The 23,990-nt window shown below is 46.0% G+C and overlaps 9 protein-coding genes across 9 annotated transcripts; 3 read left to right on the top strand and 6 right to left on the bottom strand.

The window, feature by feature from the left end:
- Positions 1–1,305: 1,305 nt before the first annotated feature.
- Positions 1,306–1,826, bottom strand: BDV37DRAFT_210566 (uncharacterized protein). Its single transcript, XM_032080000.1, has one exon. It carries the CDS (start codon positions 1,718–1,720, stop codon positions 1,454–1,456), a length of 267 nt encoding a protein of 88 aa, XP_031937592.1. The 5' UTR covers positions 1,721–1,826; the 3' UTR covers positions 1,306–1,453.
- A 1,002-nt stretch (positions 1,827–2,828) lies between these two features.
- BDV37DRAFT_258176 (uncharacterized protein) lies at positions 2,829–4,023 on the top strand. Its single transcript, XM_032083015.1, has one exon. It carries the CDS (start codon positions 3,047–3,049, stop codon positions 3,281–3,283), a length of 237 nt encoding a protein of 78 aa, XP_031937593.1. The 5' UTR covers positions 2,829–3,046; the 3' UTR covers positions 3,284–4,023.
- Positions 4,024–4,690: 667 nt separating this feature from the next.
- Positions 4,691–6,690, top strand: BDV37DRAFT_210574 (RING-H2 finger protein). The gene is made up of 4 exons (XM_032080001.1): positions 4,691–5,127; positions 5,188–5,593; positions 5,654–6,194; positions 6,252–6,690. Exons 1-4 carry the CDS (start codon positions 4,864–4,866, stop codon positions 6,619–6,621), a joined length of 1,581 nt encoding a protein of 526 aa, XP_031937594.1. The 5' UTR covers positions 4,691–4,863; the 3' UTR covers positions 6,622–6,690.
- BDV37DRAFT_210575 (uncharacterized protein) lies at positions 6,691–7,164 on the bottom strand. The gene has a single exon (XM_032080002.1). The coding sequence runs from the start codon at positions 7,026–7,028 to the stop codon at positions 6,759–6,761; it is 270 nt and encodes an 89-aa protein (XP_031937595.1). The 5' UTR covers positions 7,029–7,164; the 3' UTR covers positions 6,691–6,758.
- Positions 7,165–9,999: 2,835 nt separating this feature from the next.
- BDV37DRAFT_297078 (cytochrome P450) lies at positions 10,000–11,693 on the bottom strand (the record flags this gene model as incomplete). The annotated part of the gene is made up of 4 exons (XM_032090251.1): positions 10,000–10,159; positions 10,211–10,377; positions 10,444–11,577; positions 11,610–11,693. The coding sequence occupies 4 exons, from the start codon at positions 11,691–11,693 to the stop codon at positions 10,000–10,002; spliced, it is 1,545 nt and encodes a 514-aa protein (XP_031937596.1).
- Positions 11,694–16,167: 4,474 nt separating this feature from the next.
- BDV37DRAFT_297081 (HNH endonuclease signature motif containing protein) lies at positions 16,168–17,760 on the top strand. Its single transcript, XM_032090252.1, has 4 exons — positions 16,168–16,720; positions 16,771–17,090; positions 17,144–17,405; positions 17,455–17,760. Exons 1-4 carry the CDS (start codon positions 16,381–16,383, stop codon positions 17,601–17,603), a joined length of 1,071 nt encoding a protein of 356 aa, XP_031937597.1. The 5' UTR covers positions 16,168–16,380; the 3' UTR covers positions 17,604–17,760.
- Positions 17,761–18,366: 606 nt separating this feature from the next.
- Positions 18,367–19,077, bottom strand: BDV37DRAFT_286777 (uncharacterized protein; the record flags this gene model as incomplete). Its single annotated transcript, XM_032087987.1, has 2 exons — positions 18,367–18,424; positions 18,476–19,077. The coding sequence occupies 2 exons, from the start codon at positions 19,075–19,077 to the stop codon at positions 18,367–18,369; spliced, it is 660 nt and encodes a 219-aa protein (XP_031937598.1).
- A 753-nt stretch (positions 19,078–19,830) lies between these two features.
- BDV37DRAFT_286778 (uncharacterized protein) lies at positions 19,831–20,900 on the bottom strand (the record flags this gene model as incomplete). Its single annotated transcript, XM_032087988.1, has 3 exons — positions 19,831–20,025; positions 20,086–20,329; positions 20,389–20,900. 3 exons carry the CDS (start codon positions 20,898–20,900, stop codon positions 19,831–19,833), a joined length of 951 nt encoding a protein of 316 aa, XP_031937599.1.
- Positions 20,901–22,506: 1,606 nt separating this feature from the next.
- On the bottom strand, positions 22,507–23,624 carry BDV37DRAFT_286779 (acyl carrier protein; the record flags this gene model as incomplete). Its single annotated transcript, XM_032087989.1, has 4 exons — positions 22,507–22,583; positions 22,651–22,699; positions 22,791–22,868; positions 22,926–23,624. 4 exons carry the CDS (start codon positions 23,622–23,624, stop codon positions 22,507–22,509), a joined length of 903 nt encoding a protein of 300 aa, XP_031937600.1.
- Positions 23,625–23,990: the final 366 nt, after the last annotated feature.

The following is a 23,990-nucleotide window of genomic DNA, read 5'->3' on the forward strand; positions in this document are numbered from 1 at the left end:
TTTTTTTTTTTTTTTTTTTTTTTTTTTTTTTTTTTTTTTTTTTTTTTTTTTTTTTTTTTTTTTTTTTTTTTTTTTTTTTTTTTTTTTTTTTTGTTCTGCTTTAATTTTTTAATTTATGTCTGTCTCACTCCTACTTTAATTCTCCCGTCTATTCCCTGTCGGCCTTCCCGATCTGTTCAAATAGATCAATTTGTCTGAATGTGCCGGGGGGAATCTTCAGTAAATGGTGATGGATTGGGAATGAAGAGTGACCCTCAAAGCAGGGAACCTTGTACGCCTCCCTGTCGTGAGGACCAATCGTTGTCTCCATTTCAGCGGAGTCACGGGCGGTCCGGCGTTCGAGGCCTCGAATAGAAGCGGGGATGCGCTGATGGGTAATTATTCCAGGCCTTGGTAGCCTATGGGACCGTGCTACTAATTTTGGCCCAGTCCGGTATGGTTCACCTTCCTTTTCTTTTTGTCTACCCTTTTGCCATGATTTTCTTTTAGTTCTTTTCATTGATCGCTTTTTCTTTTCTTGTTCTTATTGTAAATTCAAGGGGAACAAAACTTGCGGCCGACCGATTGCTAATTGATGAACGGTTTTTTTTATTTGATATATTTGCCTTTCTTTTCTTTTTGTTCTCCTGCGGTTTTAGATATGCGTGTGGGCCACCCGATCTGTCAATTGATATCCATTTTCTGTTCTTTGTCTGTGCTCTCCGTCTCTCCTTTTTTATTTTCATTTTTCTAATTAATTTTAATTATTTTTCATTTCTTAATTTTTTAATTTTTTCTTTCTTTTTCGTCTCTCGTCCTCTCCTTTGTACCATTCTATCTCACACCAGATACCCACCTTCAGGATTGATAACCATGTCGCTTTCCCCTGTTCCTCTTCTTTAAAAAGATCATGGCTGGCATCTGACCGAGTCATCAGTGACCGATGCCTGCTGATCGAGAGGAATCTCAACTCGCTGAACAAAGCCGACTAAACCGCCAGCTTGGTTTCAAATCCCTTTCGTTGTTAGATGCATACACTTTCATGCATCCGAGTCTTTTCAAATTATCCCTCTCATTTGTTTTTCCATTGAGCCTTCACGGCGTATCTGGTTGGCCGCCCTGGGGAAAACGAGCTCCATCAGGGTTAGTTTGGACTGTACCTTACCTTCGACCCTAACCTTCCTTCCTAGTAGTAGCATAGCCTATGAATCCCATGCGTGAGGAGTCTCCATTCACGGGAATGTCACCGCCATCGCCACCACCGTGGCATTCATCATCCTGTCATCCCACAACCTTTAGGTTTGGATGATCGTGTCGGAGTCTGGGAAGCAACCTACACACGGACCAAGCGTTGCTGTCATGGAGGGTCGAGACCCATGCTTTCGGCCAATCGTCGTCATCTGATGGGGAATCCATCAGTCCACAGAAAGCTCGTTCTCAACTATGCCAAGACTGGGCCGTGTGGATTCCCGACTTACGACGGTGTAGCTGGACTATCAGACGCCTCATCCAGTCTCTGATATCTGTGCATCAACTCAGTGCCCTTCCCTTTAAAAAAAGCTCCCCCTGATTCTAAACACAAAGTGAGATAAAAATAACTGCCGAGAGAAAGGAGAGCCTGATAACCTCGCTCCAGACCTTTCCTGCGGTCTATCAAACCAACCCCAGAAGATGTCACACAAACACTTGCCAGCTCTTCCTTAGTCCCCATTGCCTGTCGTCTCCGCGGCTCACACATCATTCGCAGCGTCTCACGGACCTCCTCCCGACCCTCTTTCAGACAGGTCAACTGTCAGCGCTGCAGGCCACATTGGCTTGTGTGGGTTTGATGAATATCCTCCTCCGTACCGGTGAAATGCAGCAGAACCCTCGTCACGGGGTTTGAAGAGGCCATAGTCTCCAGATAAGGTTCAATGTGTAGTATCCACATGGCCTGATTGGGAACCCGCTCGATGATGCAATGCATAAAAGGGAGTTATATACAGGGTAGGTGCGGTAGATAATGAATATGCGCAGTGTCCTCCTACCTTGTTTGATTGGTCTGTGGCGGCCTGTAGACTGTTGGCGATATTGCTGGGTGATATATTAGCTGAAACCAAAGGAAAGGACGTTATGACTAAAGGATATGCCAGATCCCGAGTTTTGCCAATTTCCCGGACCTGGATTTCCATGTGCCAGCAAATCAAGCCATCCAAGACCCAGGACAAAGTTAGAAGCCCGTGAAAGAGCAGCTTGCGGAAAGCACACGGTCAGGGTGTTTTTCTCCGCGTCTAAGTAAAGTGTCTCGGCCGGCAAGTCACATTGTTAGACCCTAGCCAAGCTTTGGAGATTCCGGGGTTGTTGGCACGGGAGTGAAATGTCGGACGGCATGCAGAAGAGCAGACGTTGTCACACATGGATTCACCGTGTGGCTGCTTTTGCGGTGAGCAATGGGATTGTGCGTGTTGGCATGGACTGGGCCATTCGCGTCAATCGGTTTGTCGTGTAGCGATGGCTTGTGCGTCGCCTTCGTCGGAGTTGTAATATTATGACCTCCTGTATCACCCTCTCGACTGCATAGATAGGTTGTGATACTTGTCCTTCTTCTTTTTCTTGTTCTTACATTGATTTGGATTTCTGCAATGTTTTAAGGCTCGGGCACAGCAGCGCACTAACCAACCTGCGGAGCCTATAATTATAAATTTCGATCTACTCAGTACTCCTATATAATACGACCCCTGAGGGTTGATTCCTCGAAACCTCAGCGTCTTCACTAGAGGTGTTTCTTTGTCTGTAAGAGAACTAGCTTCACTTTCGGCTCTTCAAATTGGCCTCTCATAATTGGACTACGGCTAAGTTATTAGCAAAAGAAACTACGATTGCATGGAGAGATCGTCAACCCGGCGTCGATCAATCCACCCCAGTCAGGGTAACCCCCGAGCACAACGCAACTGACAGGGACCAGAAAGCAAGCCGACCGAATCAAATCCCACAGGAATGTAAAAACTAAGAGATCCAACCGCTTGGATATTGGGACGCAGCATTACCCAGTGAGCAGTCCGCCTCACGCAGGTGGTGATCCTGTCGGATGCGGAAGGTCGATAAGCATGTAGTGCCCGAGTGCGGAGATCAGCCTCTCTCCGATCGCGGAGGCGTGCCACTTCACATGCGGAGAACCCGCCGTCGACAGGGCATTTTTTTTATTTTTATTTTTTTTATATGTTCTGTGGAGAACATTATGGACATGACTTGCGATCAAAGGATGGTGAAAGAATCATCGATTGCGTCGCTGAGTTCAGGCACCAGGGTTGTGAGGCTGTGTTGAATAGTCAATTGTCGGGCTTACCGTCCCGTCTCAGCCTCGAGGTGGATGTCCGAATCAAGCTTGCCCACGTTGGGTTTGAGTAAACGAGAGGTGGGATAGTAGTTCTAAAAACGAACAAACTTCAACGCCCAGACAGCATGGCCAGCTTATGAATTGTTCAGCCATGGCACCGGGTCCGGCAAGCCATGGTATGGTATGGAATCTTGATTGTCGGCGAGAGCTGTCTGCCAGCGGATCCCCAGTGCGGAGAGTTTGCAGGTTGGACCGCATTTTGATAGATGACGCAATTCATCGCATGCGAATCAGGTGCTTTTCTTTTACTTTTTCTTTTTTCTTTTTTCGTTTCTTTCTGGGGTGAATCGCATGGTGTATCTCCCACCTTTCAATGTAATTCAATCGACATTGTTCGACTTGGGTGTATCGCCCATCGGTGAGCTGGGCGGTAATCCTTTCTGTCTTGGCCTGAAAAATGAGACAAGATCGGCCAACATGTGACTTATCGGCCCTAAGCGCGAAAGACCGACGAGACTAAGAGTCCGTCCTTCGTACTTGAGCAACTCCCCCGCATCTTGGGAAAATTCTAAACAATCGAGACCGGAAGAGCGCGAGTCGGATAGGACTAGTCTCGATCGAAGAAGATTTGCAAAGAATCTAATGTAATTGTTTGACGGGATTGCAATGGGAACAATTGATTGGCCTGGACTGAATGCATGTTCTGTACCTCGGGTTTTGCTTTGGGCAAATCAAGTGCATGGCGGATCCCCTTATCGTTTTCGTACCGAATTAGTCACTGGATTCGTCGTCAATTTCATCCATGGTTCCTCGTTCGAATCGCCGTATCAGTTACTGATTGGGAGTACCTGAAGTGACTTTAAGCTTGGGAATCACTATTATATCTACAAGCAACAACTCTTCGGTTTTTGCAATTGTTTCTCCCCCACACTGGTTATATACTTGACTGGGTCCAAGACATATTTTTGGAGTTCCCTTTAATTTCCACTGAGTGTTTCATCGGATCATCCGGATTATTTTTCTGACAGACTTGCCCTGTTAACCAACGGATTACAACTGCAACCCTAACGAGGCAACTCCACCGTACAGTCGGTGGTTGGTTCTCGAGGGACCCTCTGACATAACCCCTCTCTCTCTCTGTCTCTCTGTCTTGCGCTCCACCACATCTCCGAATTTCACCCCCGGTTGTCGGTGATCCATCTTTCCATCCATCCATTTCCATTGATCCTTCTGCTTATCGATAGATCCCACTTTTTTTTTCTCCCCCAAATCTTGTTCCCCGGTTCTTGCAATTCATTTTGTTGGAACCCCCACCGTCACGGTGCATCAGACCGTCATTGATCGGCCAGTATTCTGTTGTACCTCCCTGTCCTGTTTACCTTTTCTTTTCTCCCTTTTTTCCCTTTTCTTTTTTTTTTTTTCTCCCTGGTTATCATAGGCGCTCGGGATCGGTGAACGCAGAAGATCCGGGATTAGATGATCTCCTGCGCCCCAAACCTCCGCCATATCCGTAAGCCTCGTCATCGTGGGGAAGTCCATTTCCTTCCAAGCTTTGGCTTTTTCCATCGATGGGGCCCATTCAGGACCCTTCTTTTTTCCTTTTCTCTTTTTCCTCTCTTCCCCTCCTCTACCTCCTCTTCGCGCTATCGACTACTGTCCTCGCGGTAGACTCGTCCGGCTGGTCTGTGGTGCCGTCCAATAACTCCAGGGATCTTTCGTGGGTGGGAAAAGCGAGGTTTCACTTGGAGAGCGCCCAAATTCAGCTGCCATCGGGTGTCAGCGTTACTCCCTTGACCACTGCCTTGGTCAATCTCGATCACAGCGAAATTACGGTTCGTACGGCGCGGCGTGGATGAACCATGAATGAAGATGCTGACGGTGGTCCCGCGTAGAACTTCAATGTTACGGGCAACCTGGTGAATGTAGACGCGACCAACTCCATTGCATTGAACACGAGTGATATCGCCCTGATCAGCTGCGACCGATCCGCCTATCCCGGAAATTTAGATGCGAGTGAGACCGTTCGCAACGTCATTACATCGCCGCACCGTGCATCGGCGGTTCTTTTGTACAGCTCCGAGGTGCATCACTGTAATTACACTGCAGGTCCCAACGCCAACGGATATATCAACGTCTTTACGCTAGTCAATCCGACTCTTGCGAAGGTTGTCACCAATCTCTCCCATTCTTCGACTGGAAACGGTTCGACGAGCATCAAGCCCGACATGTCATTTACAATGTCTGGGACGCCGCCCACCTCCGGGGATTCCGGTGGGGCCACGGACAGCCCTAATACTGGTATGAGCCCGTTATGTCAGCGCATACATTCGGTCCCTCGTGGCTGACATTACATCACAGCTATGATTATTCTGTATAGTATCACGGGTATCATCACGGCGCTCTTCCTCGCCATCATCATTACCGGCGCGGTCCGGGCCCATCGCCATCCGGAACGCTACGGCCCTCGATATACAGCGGGACGGCCACGACAAAGTCGAACGAAGGGGATCGCAAGGGCGATGTTGGATACAATTCCGATCGTGAAGTTCGGTAATCAACAGGATCCCAAGCTGGATGCCGTCAAGGGTGATGTGGAGATGGGCTCTGAAGATGAGACGGGTCGCCAGCCAGATTCCACTCAGGAAACAACCACGGTGCACGAAACGAACCCCCAGGCAACTGCTGCTTTGCCGGTGACAAATACGACCACGACCGAGTCCCCTTCAGAAGAACAACCCAAGCCGACAGAATCCACGGATCATCCGAACTTTTCATGCCCCATCTGTACCGACGACTTTGTCAAGGGACAGGACATGCGTGTCCTGCCCTGCAACCACCAATTCCACCCGGAGTGTATTGATCCTTGGCTGGTGAATGTCTCAGGCACATGTCCTCTATGGTAAGCTTTCACCACTAGCCAACCATGAAGAATCGCAATCGCTAACAAAACGTCCAGTCGTATCGACCTCAACCCCGCCCAGCCGGAAGGCGAGACTGAGAACCAGGAAGGCGAAAACAACACAGAGACACAACAAGAGGGCGCACCGGAACCAGCAACAGAGGAGTCCCACCACCGCCACCGCCGCCTCACCAGCTACCTGCACGGCACGCTGAACGCGCGCCGCATGCGCGAAGCCACCGTCGAAGAGCGCCTGGCCGCGCTGCGCAGCGTGCGCGAAGAGAACCGCAACAGCGTCGAGAACGAAGAAGAACGACAGCGACGCGGCCGACTCACGTCCCGCCTCCGTGACCGATTCCGCATTCGCACTCGACGCCACGGCGATGACGGCGACCACCAGCCGTCCGCATCAACATCTAGTACATAAACCGACGATCTACACTGTTTATATTACGATTGTTGTACAGTCGAAACTTTTGCGTTATATTTGTTTTGCATGGGGGTCATTTCTTTTTCTTATCTACCATTCTCACTCTCCTTCATGTCCATATTTATGTCTATGATTTACGAAGCACGGAACCACCAACGAAAGGCACGGCGATACAGGCGTTCAGAAACAGGACTTTGACAAAAAGAAAGAAAGAACCGGATCCAGGATTTCGATCTGATTGAGGCAATTGTACATCTTCCACTGTATATCTCTTCTATTTCACATAGGTATATATACAAAATGCAGATCCAGAGTACAATACCGAATATCCAATATGCAATACACAATCCAAAATACAAGTACCTAGTATACAATAGAGAGAGGACAAGAACCACTTCGGCCATCCCCCGAACTGACCCAAAAGAAAAGAAAGAAAGAAGAGGCAACCCAACAAACAAAGAAAGAAACACGAAGTAAAGTGGAGCAGCCAAGCCCAACCCCCCAGTTCACGCTCGCATAAATTGCCCCTTTCGGATTTCTCCCCGTGGGGTTTCGTTTGGAAATGCGGGTGTGCCTTGTGTACATAATTTTATTTTGCCTTGGCTTTGCCGGATGAATGTGGAAGGTTGTGCCTCCGGAGTAGTTCGGTGACTCTTAGACGTATACGTATCATGCATGCAGCTCGGTAGGTTTCGGACTGGGTATATGTATGTTAGTTCTCTGTGGGGATACAGTTCGGCTCTTGGGAGGGTCTACATAACTGCCGTGTATGTGTCTACTCAATGTATTAATAATTGTACTCCTGCCTTGATCCAACGGTACGAGTGCGGGGGGTGAGTTAGGGCTAGACTTGGCGAGTCCTAAGTACGTCAGGTTTGTCAGCGCGGGCGGATTCTTATCCCATCTCTCCTAACTATGTATCTAGGGTTGGGGTGAGTCATATCGGATTCTTTAGAGTGTATAGACTGCGAAGATAACGAGTCAGTGTAAGACCCACAATATTCTATATTTCAGTGGCAAACTCGAGAACCGGGGTTAAGGTTCACAGCATGGATGAACGCCTTGCCTTGCGTCTGAGAAGGTAGGCCGGGGTTTTCGAAAGTTACCGTCGTGCTAGTTTGTGGCCATAGATTTCCTTTTGGGTGTGTTCCTGGAACTAAACTATGTTCGTTGACTTGTTGGGGAGAGTTCAGTTAGTGTAGGTTTGCATTTATGAAAGGTTTATTGGTATTCTTGGAGTGTGAGGGGGGGGTAAATGAGTGGATGCGTGAATGCGTGAGAGGGCTCGTGTCAGCGGGGGAGGTTTCAATACGAGCTCTGCGAATGCTTACCTACCTCGTGGAATAGGGTAAAGATGAAAGTACCAGCTATTTTGTTAAATTCTCGAATCAATCTATAAGTCTTGTATGTATCCTTATTAGCAGGAATGTGATTTATAGGACTGGTATATAAATTAATGCTGTTATTTAAGATATATACCCGGTCAATCTGTAAGCATTTCCCTTAGACACTCTTTGGTCACAAACAATATGGTGATAATGAGTATTTCTGCCCCAAGTGCGAAAACTTAGTCTTAAGGTATAACTTTATATACCTTCTTATCAGCAAGTGCTATGCTAGTAAAAGAAAAAGACCCTCTACAGTCCCACGACCCCTGCTAACACCCTCCGGGTAAGCCTTGTTCATGTAGATATCTTACACTACCGGCTATGCCATTTAGCCAGAATATACATTTTCCGTCAAGTCGTCCAGTGTTCACGCTCGCGAGGCAATATTACCCCGGTTCCTGGGAGGCAATCGTCATGCTGAAACTGATAAGGTTCAAATGTCGTCCCATCTACAATCTTCAACTTTTTCAGCCTAGGGTTCGGTCGTGGTATTCCGCAATTTTAATTAAAGTGCCGAGGTTTCTAGCAATTAATGCCAGGGAAATGTTACTCAACTTGAACTTGTGTACTAACAGCTACAGACATCTTACAGGATACTACTTTGTAGGGCGGCCAAAATCGGTCGCTGAATCTATGTTCACCATCAACGGTGGAATAGCCGGACAATCAGTGGCGTCTGTATGACTCGAGAAAATTAGAAAAGAAAAATCTATCTAAAAGCAAACCAGCTAACTAGGGCTCAAAGGCAAAGATACAAGGAAAAATGTATATAAAATCCAAAACAAAAGCGAATGGGAGTGCAGGGAATCGACCCGGTCTTGTGACTAATTGCACATATCATAACCACTGGACCACACTCCGCTACTTTTTCTTGTAAGTGAAAAGAAGCTAAATATTATGTATAAGTCGTATAGCCTTCTCAGCGCCTTTATCTGATGGATTCGGGTGTTTTAAGATTTATGGCGAGTCTACATCTTATCGACACTGTCAATGCTTCCTGTGATACCTGGCCACGAGGCACGTAACAGAGCAATTTCTTTGTATCGGACGCAGCCGCCAATACTGCATAGCCCTGCCACTGCTTGCTTTCATGCAAATTGGCGTAGCCCCAGATACCGGGATACGAACACAAGGAATGTCTTGGATTAAGTCTTTAATCGCTATTTGAAAGTAGAATACACCTGTCGCCTTCATCTGAGTTCCAGGATGGGGAAGCCCGGTTGACATAGAGAAAAACTTACACAAAGGCAGCAGGAAAGAAGTTGTTAGTTGTACTCAGCCATGGAAAATGATAATTGTGGCTAGTGCAGCTGCTAGGATTTGGTATCCCATTTTTTAACCACAATGTTAAGGATTTTCTGCTTCCCATGATTGTTGCCTGGGAGGTTAAAAAGGGATCAGTATGATGATGCTCAGCCTCTAGTTCTCGCAATAATCTGTAATATTGTGAAAATTTGGTACGAACTTAGTTGGTCAACTGGGATGATCATGATACCGTTGTCATCATCGAAGTGAGAGCTAAGCACTGTAATGAGGACCTCCATGTAAGTCTCTGATATTCCTGTTGAAAGGGGGCCATTCAAGGGATAAGAATATACGATCATTGCTATCACGCGTGCTTAACAGAAGCTGGACATTCCTTTTTCGGTCACATATAAACTGAGCAAAGATCATGTAATGTTGATCTCCCTAGTTGGTGTTTGGCTTTATGTTCCAATTGGAAGGTCATGATGTTCAGACACTATATCCTGGATGTATCTTATGCACGAGGTAACTAGTTGTTATAGTACTAATTGATCTTGTTTAGAACAAAGCCCTAAATCAAGTAATAGTATACCTTATCCTATATCGTAACTGTAATATAAGGTCTTTACATTAATCGTAATCAATGTATCTCATCGTTATTCATTAAAAACAGCTACTCAAAGATAAACTAACCACAGGTATTGAACACCCCCGGAGTCAACTTCCCAGCCGTTTACCTCCCCTATATACCCACTTTAGGGCGCAGCCTAACATAAAGACACGGCTTATTCCACAGAATATACGTCTCCTGTTGATTCCAATTCACACTCCGCTCATCCAGTTCCAGATCGAAATTGTACAGCACCCGAGCCAGAATAAGACGCATCTCCGCGTTGGCCAAACTAAGACTGATCAGCAAAGATTTCAAGAGGACAAGGGAACGGAAGACGTACTTGCGTCCAATGCAGTTCCGGGGCCCGAAGCTAAACGGCTGCAGCACGGTTTTGCTATCGTTGGCGAATCGAGGATCGCCGAGGAAGCGTTCTGGGATAAATGACTCCGGCTCTGTGAAGTTTGATGGTGAGTGGAAGGCGGCGAGGTGTGGGATGGAGACGATGGTCTGTAGGACGGGGAGTTGTTAGTACTTGATTTGTAGGAATCATCTTAATATTAGTAGTGAACATACCCCCCCAGGGACCCATTTCCCAGCAATCGTGTCACCATCTCCATTGACAATTCTGGGTAGTCCGGTAGGAACGGGCGGGAAGATGCGGAGGCCCTCCGTCAACACGGCATTGAGGTATTCGAGTTCGTTACAAGCAACAACGGTGATATCCTTCTCACTGTGGAACGAGCTCCTGATTTCTTGCTGGAGCTTGCTCAGAACCCGCTCATTTTTCAGCAGATAGTACGTAACAGCCGAGAGCAGGGTTGCCGTCGTTTCAGAACCGGCAACAATCAATGTGCTGCCGTTTGTGACCATCTCGTCGAAACTCATGGCCCGCTCCGTGTCCTTCTGTTTCAGGATATGTCCGAAGAAATCCATCCGGTCATTGGACTTGGCGAGCCGGGCCTTGACCTTCTCTCTCGTGAGCTCAGCATGCCACTTTCTCCCATTCGCTATGTGCGTGGGCGTGATGAGAGGCAGAAGAAAGTTAGATCCGGGAAAGCGTCTTGCAACGTTTCCATACGTGCCGGAGCGGATGTGTTTAAAGATCATCGAGACCCAAGTGTGATACGCCGAGTTCTGCAGGCAGTCAAACGATTCCCCGAAAGCCAGGTCCCCGATGATGTCGAAGGTGGTGAAGTTGTACCATGCAACCATGTCGAGGGGTTTGCTGCCGGCGTCGCAGTGCTCGTGCAGACGCTGTATCAGAAGGTCGACATAGCCATTAACGAGCGGCTCTTGAGCACGCAACGAGTTCTCGGAGAATGCATGGGACAACGTACGTCGAAAACGAGTGTGGTCTTCATCGTTGGAAAGAATGATACTGGAAACTCCGCCTGCTGTGGGTGGATAGTAGCGGACATCCTTCGGCTTCTGCCTATGTCCGGGTCGGGTGCCGTATATTGCCGTCCAGGCCTCGCCGCCGATGAAGGATAATTCGTTGGGAGCGATGCGGACTACTTCCCCGTACCGTTCGTGTAGGTCCTTGGTAGCTTTGCCGGTTCGGCCCCTAAGTAAAGCCTGGAAGTAAGGAATTCGCGTGGCCGCGTGGGACTTCGGGCCAGGGAACTTTGCCAAAGGATGAAAGTAAATGTTATAAATAATAACCGCGAGGAGGTAGAGAATACTCTGTCCAGCATTAGCAATCTGACTCTGGTTTTCCGTCCACACTATAGAGCACTCACCAGTAGTACACCCAGTCCGAACCAGAACCCAACAGCTGCCAGAGGCGAGCTGGAGGGTCCTAAAAGAGGTAGAGAAGAAAACATGACTATCTTGAATAAATGAATACTTTGTATAGCAGATGAGGTAAGCTTCATAAACAGCCTTACGTAGTATTTATATACCCTCGGATTTGCTACACACCATCATGAATTCTAATGTCGGACACGCCGCATAACCACGTAATGCTTTTTTGGACTTGAATAACGAGGATTTGGGCCGTAGAATTGCCGACTTCCGCCAATGAATATCTTTCTATGCAGGTAAAATGAACTGTTAATTTTACATTGGTGTGAATTATGCAAAATGATGTGCCTACTCGACGGAGAACAGGGTGGGGAAAGGCAATGCCAAGGAAGACTTGCTGAATATCTTCACCATTCTGCGTTAGAGGTAAATTAAAGATGGCGGGAGAAACTTTCTTTCATTCTATCTCTTCGTACAAAGCGAAGCACAATCGCCTCCAACCTTCTATGTGGGAGAGCAGTGAGCTTGGCAGATCCGAGCTCATTGAGTGAAATCGTTAGTAGATGAGGTCTAGAATCCCTGGGAACTATTTCCGGCACATTTATTGGTCGACGATACGAAGTACATCGGTGCCGTCATGCTTATTTCACCGTAGATCTTCTGGAGTGACAGTGTGGGGTTAAAAAATAAACGTTCTGAAGGAGTAAGTGTATCTATCGCTATGTCATAGGCCTAGCTCAGGCAGGACCGCTGTTTCACAAGAGAGAGAGAGAGGACCGGGAAAGGCTATCAGCCCAGCTGTCTTTCACAGACTATAGTGACTCCCGGGAGGACAGATGACGTGGATGGGAGTATAATCTACTGTGAGCTGTGAGGGATTCACCAACCTATGGCTTGGTTACTCATATGACGTTTCCCTGTAGAGACATATGATAGCATGGTTATACTGCTGTAGTTTGGTTGATCTTATTCGATTTACTCATGAAACCCTTGTCACACATGCTCCGAGTACAGAAGTTTCTTTATATTAAGCAAGGAGTGCATGGGCGAACTCATGTGGCGAGAATCAGGTCTGAGAGACGGTGTGGATATTGGTAAAAAGGGAATCAGATCTCGGAGGAAAGGTCTTACGGTGTATGGATATTCCATTACCAACTGGTTCGAATCTACTCTAATACCTAAAGCTGCTGTGGATGTAAACGGGTATGTGTTTATCCACAAGTCTACCTGGCCGACAGCAAATGTGCGGCTATTTGTCTATATTGTGTCAAGCAATTTAACCGGTGAGTGGCACTATGTCTCCTACTTTATGAAGTTTACCAGACTAAATGAACGACAACCAGAGGTCTCAGAAAATGAATCACGGCAATGATGTAGGCCTGCTAGAAATCCCAATGAAATGATAATACGTGATGGAAATATCGCGTAGTTTTCTGAATACCCAATCCGTGAACAAACCCATTCTGCGACATAATCAAGCACCTGTAAAATACTATATATATCCACTTTGCTATTGTATTTTAGAATTCTATCTACCATAAACCAAGATACATCCTGGTTGCGTTTCCCGCTATTGAATATCTGGGAATGGTTATATTGCTCTTGCTTCGCTAGCGGACTTTTCTCCAGCTATTTGTTCGATATATATAGTAAGTAGCTCCCTGTTTTGTCTTCGCTTCTTTGCGATATTTAACTGTGGAGCGATCCAATCCTTAGTATTGGTATCCAGGCATTGCAGGGCGAGTTGCTGGGCCTCGTTCCAGGTTTGATATTCTATAAATTTACGTTTATGCGCGTTGATCTCGTTATTACTGAATAAATAAGGGTATTTTCTGGTAAAACCTAGACCCGACCAGTTCCGATAGATTTCTATTAAATATTCTTGGAGTGGGACAGCGCTAACTTCGGATACTTTACTACAACGGATAAAAAGTTTTCGAAAAATATGAGGTATAGTCTCTATGGCGTTATGTGTATGTTTATTTTTAAGGAGTGTCGCAACTTTGTACGCTTTCGCTAGTTTGGACTGTGTCTACTCTTGTAGAGTAATCGCTTTAGTATTATTGTCAAGTTCACTGAAGTTAACTGGAAGTTTTGGGTGATAAGCCCCTTGACGTAATTCTATAGAGGTTTTAAAAAGGTCAGCCACTGAGCTTGAAGAAATAAGGGAAGGATGGAAATAGACTGAAAATTAATTAATAATGTGATTGTGTTATCGTTAGGCGCAACGAAGATATTTCCTATATGGAAATCGGTGTGCTATAGTGTAGGCTGTGTAAACTGGGTTAGTATGGGATGCGAGTCTATTATCCGTATGAGGTTTATTGTGATTTCAAGAAGCTGGACTTACTTCTCGATGTTTCTCTTGTTGAATAATAGTTTACTGTCCGAGTCACCGCTTAAAATCTGTGACAGTTCCCGTTTTACAATTAATATCCTATAATCCGATAATGTATTCCCTATAATCCCTTAGTATGAGTGCATAGACAATCTCAGGAGTGCTTACAAGGTCCTTAGTTAATATCTACGTCTCGGGGATGCCCAGTACCGAAGAAACGATTGCAAGATGGACCAATGCAAAATAACCTGGACGGATCTATATTCTTATCAAGTACTTGATATCGCAAGTGGTTTGCATCTGCTCGATGATATCGTCTACTATAGGCAGGGAACTGAATAGCTGAAAGTTAAGTCTCTAACTTAGTTAAATTCTTTATCAAGTTAAGTTTCTTGATTTTTGTTATCTTTTTTCAATGCTCAAACAGCGGAATTTCTGTTGTCTTTTCTATAATAATATATTTGGCACTCACAGGATTTAAATTATCGGAAGACTAGGCAAACACGCGTGGAACAGGAATGCTCGTATACTTCTTTATTGATAGTGTGATATTATATGTAAGCACTCTGAAAATCCGTGACTGGGAATATATACCATATTCGAGAATGTCCACTTCGGACGCTGTTGTAAGAGAGGCTGGCCCGGTAATACAGGGTAGTTTTGCGATTACTTTCTCTCCATTTTCCTTTGTTATTAGTAGAGCCTTACTGAAACCTCTCTCGAGTTTCTCCACCGTTCTAATACAAGAGAGGTTCCCACTGGTGGCAGCGGCCATATTGCAAAGAACATCTACATCGAACTTTATAAAGCGGCGACCAAGTTGCCATTGCTCGTTGACAAGAAAATGGCCATTGGTATACGCGAAGAGCTCCTCACGGCTAATTGATTTACCTAGACAAATTAGAAACGTTAAATATTGGCTGAGGGAGGTTAACCCGCTTACCACGACATAGCATAGATATCTTAGCTACCGACCGCCGATGCTGCTGTGTTTGAGGCCTCCAAGGAAGGGTAACATGACAGATACTAGGTATCACATCAAGGTCCAGGTTATCATGTATTCCGTAAGGAATTATCGGATATCAAGTTGCACGATAACTTCCGGAGGCCAGACTCCTTTAAAGAAGGGCGACGATAGACAGGGAGGGAAAACAGCGTGCTTGCTTAGGCGGCCGTGCCGGTCCGACCTACATCCGAAGGTAACTCAATATCCAGGCAAATCAGCAAGAAAGGGATGGTTTCAAGTCAGAGCCTGCCTCCTTGAGTCTTGCCCTGTTGATGTTAGGGCTTTGTCTCTCGGAACCCTCAAGCACGCTCCGACATCCCAAGTTATGAGAGCCAGCACCTACACTAATTGTCTTAATATGGACATTTCCAAGCTATCATGTACTATCATTATCATCATTAAGAAGACACCGAGCCCAATATGTCAAAAGTCAAGGCTCAAATGGAGCCGAAGGTGTATTAACAGAGCGCAACTCTCGAGTCTCAGACTAAAGGAGGCAGGCTATACGAGCCCGAGGGACACCTTTGACTTGGGCTATACCTGATAAATAGTAGAACATGAAGTTCGTGTCCGCTCAAGCATATTTAACTAGGGTAAACTCTAGAATACTTATTAGATTCAATAGAATGTCAAGTCATCCTATTGTTTACTTGAAGAGATCTAACTCTCTCTATACTAACTAATTTGATCTTGAGGTATCCATCCGTCGCAAGAGTTCCCATGGAAGGCCGTGGATAATTCTTAGATTTTAATGCTTTGTTGTAGTATTTGCACAATTAACTCTGAGGAATTCTATCTATATAAAATTTAAGAGCCTTATTAGCTGGTGGTGATGGATGGATTTCGGGAGCTATCTCACCTCTGTAATAAACGACTACTAGTTAGAATAACCTCAAAAGCGACTACTGCCTCGCAAGCTGAACCAAAAGAAGGAAGGAAGCATTTCGATGACTCTAGCCCAGATCCACGTAATTCAGTTGTAATACATTAGGACCGCTTTGTCTCTTACGTGACATTGACACCTTCCTAGTCACGCGGTGCTCCGTAAACACCGCTCTGGCATAATACACCCCACACAACTTAGTCACTTTAACACAACCTTAAGTTATTTATGATCTTCTGTGGAGGTGGAGACCCTACAACTAGAGAGATGATCGTTGATATCTTTCATTAAATGGATAAAGAGTTTCACCGTTACCTTCGTTTAAACTTTCACTACTCAGGAACATCTTTCTACTGTGTGAACTGAGAATCGAAGCTACGTCGAGTCGTTGGTTGGATAGGATTTCTTTTCTCATTGTTCAATAGCTGTGGGCCTCAAAGCTGAGATTACTTACTATGGAGTAGTTAGCAAGTTACGTCTTGAAAAATGGCTCTTCCAGTTCTCCAGCACCGGGTCATCATCCCCGAACGCCCACCCTGAATGCCCGCAGAGTACGCCAGAGCTATGAACACTTTCGACACCCTAACCACCCAATTTCAAGACCGGGACCATATAAATAATACGGGTCTCAAACCCATTCTTCTGACGCGCCTTGTTCGAGATCAGGTGATTGACAAAAATGCATTCCTACGTTTTTGTTCCTACTTTATTGGCGAGGAACTCGGTGGAGCCTCGAATAATAACTATAACCTCACCGAACTCTCTGCGTGTCTTTCTTGTCTGAATAGTCGTTCTATCTGGGCCGCCGAAATCATCGAAGCCCTCTATAATGGTTTAGTAAATTTCGCTAAGTTTATTATTGATAACCTCTTCATGCCGTGTATGCTGCGCTGCACCTATCCTAATATGCATGATGCTGATTCCTTTCAGTGAAAGCTCTATCTACAAAGACACCTAATAGCACCCCCGGGAGTGCGTGTCATCTCTTGTCCCAAGAGGCTGGCATCGGCACACCCCAACGTCTCGAAGAATTAAGAGATAACTGTCTCAAACGAGACCGACATCGATGTGTTGTCACGAGACACGTCTGTCGAGTGGAAGCACGAGCTAGATTCAAGGTGGATGGCGTCAGGTTTGTAGATGATGACGGGGCCGGTCTTTACGCTGAAAGAAGCACAATGGAAGACTTAGAAGTGGCACATATTTTCCCTCACTCTTTGATGTCGCTCAGCAAGGGTGAACAAACGCTGGTATGTACGATTATGAATGTTCCCCTTTGGCCCTTCACTTACCTTCTATCTAGTCCGAGAGTAAACAGTTGGCACATAAGCTTCTAAATATGTTTGATCCATCGGTTGTTCCCCGCATTAGCGGATGTGATATTGACAAACCAATCAATGCTATCACATTGATCGAGAGGGCCCATACAATGTTTGGTAATTTTGAAATCGCTTTTGAGCATTTAGGGGGACACACTTACAAGATCGACTATGTCGATCCTGAAGAAATCTTTACCAATCTTGACCTTCCTGCTACGCGTATACTTTTGCTTACTCCAGATCGAAGTATAGACCCCCCCTGCTGTGGATTTGTTGAAGTTGCATTATGCCATAGCAAAAGTTTTACACATGAGCGCCGCGGAGGAATATATTGACAATGTTCTCCGAAAAATGGATGAAACATACAGACGGCAACTCAACGCCAACGGATCCACCCCCATCGACCACTATATACGGTTGAAGCTTGGTTTTGTGATGAGCTGATCGAGCGTAGTCCGGTCAAGTGCATAACAACGGGGGCTTCCTAATATCACAATCCCTCTTCAAATGGCAGCCATAGGATACCCGTGCCATACCTTAGGGGTAGCAAGGACCTCAAAAGTGTTGGAGCTGCTCGTGGGAAGCAAAAAGTCTTTCAAAAAAAAAAAAATCCCTGATACAGTCCTCCAACCGCGTCGTCTGACACTAGGCCTTGGGAGGCGATATGGTCACGATACTTCGCGATATCCGATACTGTTCGGTCAGGTGGACCCACCACCTGGGTACGCCGGGCCCGGTCTTCCATTTCCCACTTGATAAAAAGCGCTAAGTTGGTCGGTAGGAACACCCAGCACGGGTCGGACAAAGAGGGATACAGTTAACGGCTGTTTTGAAAGAAAATGGAAATAGGCCAGCTTTGATCCAATAAGAAGCCTTGAGGCTGGTTAGCCAATATAGGAAATATATTAAAGATATTATATATACTTGACCATCTTTGTGTGAGACCACGTGGGCGTATTCAGGGTTTGGGGTTCCACAGCTCCAACAAGAGGGACCAGCCATGCGGGCAACCTCAAGCTTGACACTGTCACTGAACGCGTTGGAAATGTCTATCCCAGGCTGTGAACTGTCATAGCGACTCAGGCGGAGGCATCAGAGCCCGATAGTCCGCTTTACCTGCCATTATTAGCTGGTGGTGATGGATAGATTCTGGGAGCTATCTCGCCTCGTATAGGGAAGCAGCTATTGATCATCTATAAAACAAACCCTAGACGCCCCCCCTGTGGGGAATGAGGTTCTTGCTGAGCTCGGCGTGCAGAGGAATTCTATGGGGCTGCTGAGTACATAGTGGCTTAGGGAGCGGCTGTTTGACTTACTGCCCATTGAAATGCTCATTCCACGGCGCGTATGACTTCTTTAGCCAACCCACAAGCTCCGCGGTTTCTTGCATGCGGATCGTATCACGTTTCCTCTTTCCGATCTGAGACCTTGTGCCAGTTGAAGGTGTTTCTAGCGTGGGGGGGGGGGGGGGGGGCGGCTTCCTCTTGCAGAACTCGAGAACTCTGGTCTGCCATTGTAGAACAGGAATCCAGGAGCCGGGCCAGGGAAGGTCGATCTCCGTCAAAGGCGCAAAATTCTCGGGTTTCTCGACAAGAGCGAGGGATCGCTCCAGTTCCCCGGAGCTTTCGACAAGATTTGCAGCATCCTGCCACACGTCTTTCAAGTTATACTTCTTGGCATCGCGCACAAGCTGATCGAAGTTCACGGGCGGGTTCCAGATCGCCTTAAACAGGACGTGCTGCTTCTTCTTGACACGGCTTCCCGAGCCAAACTTCGATAGACTGCGGAGGGCCTTTTTAAGCAGCCCAGAGGATTTCGCCAGGAGGAGAGAAGAAAAGCTGGGTATATGCAGTGCGTCAGTGAGTGGGTGGGTAAGGGAGGTAAAGGTAGCTAGGCCCCGCAAAAGCGAGTAATACATAGAGGAGGCGAGAGCACCAAGGACTACAGAATCATTCACCGAGCTCCTCAGTTGTCACCTACAACATATTCAATGACCATGAACGGTATTGAAGTATCGTAATCCTCGTTACAACCGGTCCTCATTGCTTCCCAACTACCAGGCTGTGGTAAAACTGGCTTTAGACGCAGATCCCTGACGCGGCTCAAGACGAACCCACAGCACCTTCGCTTTGCACTTGGTTGAGTATGGCTCGTGTACTAGCACGGTTGGATGGGTACTACAACAGGAAGATTAAAGCGTTAGCCCGTTCGGCTGCAGGGGTTGGGACAGGTTGGTGTGCAGACTTCGACCAGGGTCAAGGGGCTCCAGGTGATGGCGGTCGTTTGTATAGAAGGTAATTGACGGTTGAGGTCTCCGGCTGGGAGGGACACAATTGTCGATTATCAGGCTAAGGGTGTGACAGTGATTATACCTGGGCCTGAGGGACTAATGACTGAGCTGTTGTAACAAGCCGCCACGCGAATTATACCGCCACAGTTAGCCGCTTAAAAATATGGATTTTAGGATTACTCTGTTATACTAGGAGCAAGATCTTAGTAAAGGGCAGTGCTACAACTGGAATCTGGAGAATTCGCATTCTTGGTTCAATTAATCTAAACTAAAATAGTCAAAATGCATTTCCACCTAAACCTGACATAAACTTTGAGTAAACCATTACTATGCTTTTGCTTTCAACTATCCCTCAGTCTCTATAACGGACCTGCATGAAGGCTATTGCGCCGGCAGCTTCTTAGTGCTCAGCTGGTTGTTGATACCACATCCTAAGTAGCGAGTGAGCAAGTCCCAGAGATTCTGGGATCCTTCCGAGTATTCAATGAATTCGGACATCGCGATCCTCAAATTCTGGCCGTCATGGATGCCGATGAGGATGCGCACACGGCATCCCGCGAAGCTAAAAACCATTACCTAGAGAAAGAGATGAAAACGGTCAGCAGTGACTCAGATAAATGGAACGCTGAAACTAACCGGAACAATGAGATGATCGAGGAGAGTCTCTGTGCAAAGGCGGGACCACATCGTGGCAACTATGGCCATGACCTCTGCCTTAAGGACCAGCTCAGGATCCTTTGCCTCGCTGTGGTGCATGATAACCTTGATATGCGGGAAGGTAGGATGGCTTGAGCAAGCGTAGAAGAAATCGATGATCCAGTGGTAATCGTCTCGATGATCCCAATCGTGACGATCAAAAGCTGGGTTAAGATGGAAATCCCTGGTCCCAAGTCAATCTGTCTGTCCTGAAGGATGACACAAGATTATGTTGGCACTTACGTGTTTCCTCTCCATTTGGTGATCAAAGTCATATTTGGTATGGCCTCTTCGCAGTTGAGCCGTCGGCTTGACATCTGCATGACTAGTCGATCGACCAGAACCCCAGCTTTACAATAAGAGCTTAGTGGCCTGTGCTGTACCGTACTGCTGCTGTATCCAGGTCGAAGGATAGTTGCGACGTTGTTCAGTCGCCGTTGAGTCTCGGGGTCCGTAGTGTCCACCGGACGCTGTTGAATGAACTCTTCGGACAGAGGGATGAAGTAGGCACCTGGGTCTAGCGAACGGGGTATTGCCAGCTCTGTAGTCCTTTTCAGGTCGAGTGGTAGGATATGCACGGGTAACACCTCCAAGTTTTCCGATTCAAGTGCCTCGGCCTTTAGACCCTCTAGCTCTTTGTACAGGTCCGCGAGCATGCTATACATTTCAGTTCGTTGACTATCCAAGTTCTTAGATCGATCAATACGCGAAAAGCGACCACGTATGGCGCGGATAGTTCTCTGGATCAAAGACATGGCTAAGCTCGAAAGAGACGATGTTGTCGGTGGAGGTGCTGATAGCCAAGTGAGCAAGGCATCTGGAGTGAGAGGAAAGTGAAGAAAAAGAAATGGAAGTGAATAACACAAGATGTGGGAGGCTGATGTCATTCGGCACGCTGTTCCGCACCAAACAACTGGAACACTAGGGTCTGTGAGAATGATTCATGGCTAGTTGTTATTCTGTAAATATCTTTCTCTAATAAAAAGGCAATCACGCGTCACTCGAACCACCGATCATACTCAGGGTAGGTACAAGTGTGAGGGACAGGGCTCATCGGTCTACGAATGGGGTCTACCGATGTGAGAACTCGACGTAGGACGGCCTCCTTAATCTTGTGCCCAAGGTGAAGAGCCAAGATCATCCAATTGATCTACTGGTCTAGATTTTAGGTAAGTATCAATCAGAGAATGACCACTTTTTCTGCTGAATCCGACGGTCTACGTGCCAATTAGGCACATATCCAATTATTGCCTGGCTTTACAGTTGAAACATCGTTTAGTCTACTGAAAAACTCTAATAGTGCGCATGCTCTCGACTGTTCTTATATTGCACTCCGTAACGGTCCAGTCTTATTGACGACATTGGTAAGGATTCTATTTTTTGTAGGTGTCGAAAGGCTCTAACCCTATGACAATGAATAAAGCCACAGTCACATACATGAGGGAAGAATACATTATAAGTAGAGAGATTCATTTAAATAGCTACTTAATCTTGTAGCCGTATATCGCCACGGCTATACAATCCTTATGTAAGATAGACTGGATTGTTCTAAGATCGCTCTCAGCTACTTTAATGTCTAGTATTCTCCAGAATCTGTTCCTTGGGCCCGTCTCTGGAAGTAGGGATAATATCAGGTATGCCCGATTTTCTTCTCTAAATATTCAATACTAGATGAGCTGTAACATGCTTCTTTAGCTCTTAAAAGATCCCGAACCTTTCCACGCCCTAGGCTTATGATCCAAGTAGAACCACTGGAAAACATAACCGAGAGTGGTACAGCAAACGCCGCTGCTCCAAGTATAACTCGCTGCAATAGTCGCTCCTGGCTAAGTTAGTCTGTAGGAACACCCAGCACGGGTTAGACAAAGAGGAATACAGTTAACCGCTGTTTTAAATAAAAATAGGAATAGGTTAACTTTAGTTTAATAAAAAAGTCCTAAGACTAGTTAGCCCATGTGGGAAATATATAAATATATAATATATATATTTAATTATCTTTATATAAGACTATATAAATATATTCAGAGTCTGGGGTTATACTGTTTTAATAAAAAGAATTAACTATATAGATAACCTTAAACTTAATACTATCACCGAATACATTAAAAATATCTATCCTAAACTATAAACTATTATAATAACTAGGGAAATGGTCCGCATAGGGAAACTTGGATATCTCCACGATTCTATAGAGCAATATATTGAAACTTTAACAAAACCAATCGCTTGAGGTGTTCAATCCCTCAAGCGCTCGGAATCTATATAGATAGATCATCGGGCCGCCGTCGTGACATATTTACTAATGCTTTCAACTAGCCAATGACCCACTAGATGCTTGTTGCATGTTCAATGAGAGGACTATTAGTCGCTGTCACTGTCTTCATAGTCACTGTTTGTGTTGTTGGGAAGTTGTCTAATATATCCAGCCAGGTCCTCGACTTGTTGGAAGGTGGCTAATTAGCACACAGCAAACGCAACTGTATATAGAGTTGGTTGTTACTATACCTGTATCAAACTTGATCAGTCGCCTCGGATCAAGTTCCACTCCGAACTCCTATGCATCCATCAACAATTTAGAATATATTTTTTTAAGATAATTTTCAGATTGTAGGAGGAATCACGGTTTTACTCGTGTACGCACGTACCATTTGAATATTGGTTAAAAGCATCCGTATTAAATGTCGGTTGCATCTAAGGAGAAAAGGGAGAGGAGTATCCTCGATCTGGGGTATCTGTTAGATTGAAGGGTTCGCTTTTATAGGTGAGAAGGCCAACCATACCTCTTCGTCATCCACACCTTCCTCCATAATCATACTCTTGATTCTCGATTCAATGTCACCATGGTCCTGATCGATGTTTCCATCACTACCATAACCTGCATCGTCATCACCATCCTGATTACCATTATCAAGCGTGATTAGCTCCCCATCAATATAATCCATTCTCCCTTCTAAAATATCCCTATACCGATACCAGGACTTCTCATAGCTAGTTTTGTTCTCGAAGAGTCTTATCTCCTGATCCCGATTATTGGCATTCGGATCATCCCATGAGCAGTCACAGTCTGGACATCTCTCGGACTTCAAGTCTGGCAGGTTGTAGGCCTCCTTACCTTGAAGCGCCGAAAAGAACATTTGTGTCGAGATGTACGAATTCTGCTTAATATGCCACCACTGGCACCCAGCGTAGCTTGAGTCTTGGTAGCGGGCCACTCGAATGCCGAGTTCTGGGTTCAGGAAGCAGTCGACCACCTCGTCTAATGCGTAGAGGATGGCATTCTCATTCGTGTCTTCTGGCAGATTGGACCTGTACGCGATGGTGTATTCTTCGTCATAGTCGGTGTCCCGGCTGAATTCACCTATGTGGCCCTCAAGAAAGCCGATCAGTCGCTCAGCCACTGTCGGGAGGTCCTTCCATTTGACGTGGTTGATACTGTATTTCCGGTGGTAACCGCAGACGATCAGTTTGACATTGACCATTTTGGGCACACAAGGAAATTTGTGATTGAGGAGGTGCACAAGAGGTAGGCGCGGAGTGAATATCTGCGTGTTTAAATATTTGTACCCTATCGGATAGATTTACTTTCCGGGACATGTTCGAACTCTAAGCGAGGTGGATTCAGTGGAGAGCGACATCAGCTAGCTCCATAGGATATGATGCCATCAGCTGTACCAGATATTCCTATAGTAAAAGCCCTCTAAACACCACATCCTCCACTATTTTTTCTCGTGGTTTCAATTTTTTAAACCTTAAATCGTATAACACATAGACAAGCACTATGTATACATTTCTCTACCGACAATAATCCTGCTATCAGAATACTGTCTACTATATAGAAGGACTAA

This window comes from Aspergillus pseudonomiae, assembly GCF_009193645.1.
Source record: "Aspergillus pseudonomiae strain CBS 119388 unplaced genomic scaffold BDV37scaffold_81, whole genome shotgun sequence".
NCBI classification, from domain to species: domain Eukaryota; kingdom Fungi; phylum Ascomycota; class Eurotiomycetes; order Eurotiales; family Aspergillaceae; genus Aspergillus; species Aspergillus pseudonomiae.

Bases quoted from the DNA above. Each gene is read 5' to 3' on its own strand.
- BDV37DRAFT_210566 (XM_032080000.1), bottom strand. From the start codon at position 1,720: ATGATGTGTGAGCCGCGGAGACGACAGGCAATGGGGACTAAGGAAGAG.
- BDV37DRAFT_258176 (XM_032083015.1), top strand. From the start codon at position 3,047: ATGCGGAAGGTCGATAAGCATGTAGTGCCCGAGTGCGGAGATCAGCCT.
- BDV37DRAFT_210574 (XM_032080001.1), top strand. From the start codon at position 4,864: ATGGGGCCCATTCAGGACCCTTCTTTTTTCCTTTTCTCTTTTTCCTCT. The intron at 5,128-5,187 runs GTTCGTACGGCG...GGTCCCGCGTAG, and splicing joins TCGATCACAGCGAAATTACG to AACTTCAATGTTACGGGCAA. The intron at 6,195-6,251 runs GTAAGCTTTCAC...CAAAACGTCCAG, and splicing joins TCAGGCACATGTCCTCTATG to TCGTATCGACCTCAACCCCG.
- BDV37DRAFT_210575 (XM_032080002.1), bottom strand. From the start codon at position 7,028: ATGGCCGAAGTGGTTCTTGTCCTCTCTCTATTGTATACTAGGTACTTG.
- BDV37DRAFT_297081 (XM_032090252.1), top strand. From the start codon at position 16,381: ATGCCCGCAGAGTACGCCAGAGCTATGAACACTTTCGACACCCTAACC. The intron at 17,091-17,143 runs GTATGTACGATT...CCTTCTATCTAG, and splicing joins GCAAGGGTGAACAAACGCTG to TCCGAGAGTAAACAGTTGGC. The intron at 17,406-17,454 runs GTATAGACCCCC...ATTATGCCATAG, and splicing joins TTTGCTTACTCCAGATCGAA to CAAAAGTTTTACACATGAGC.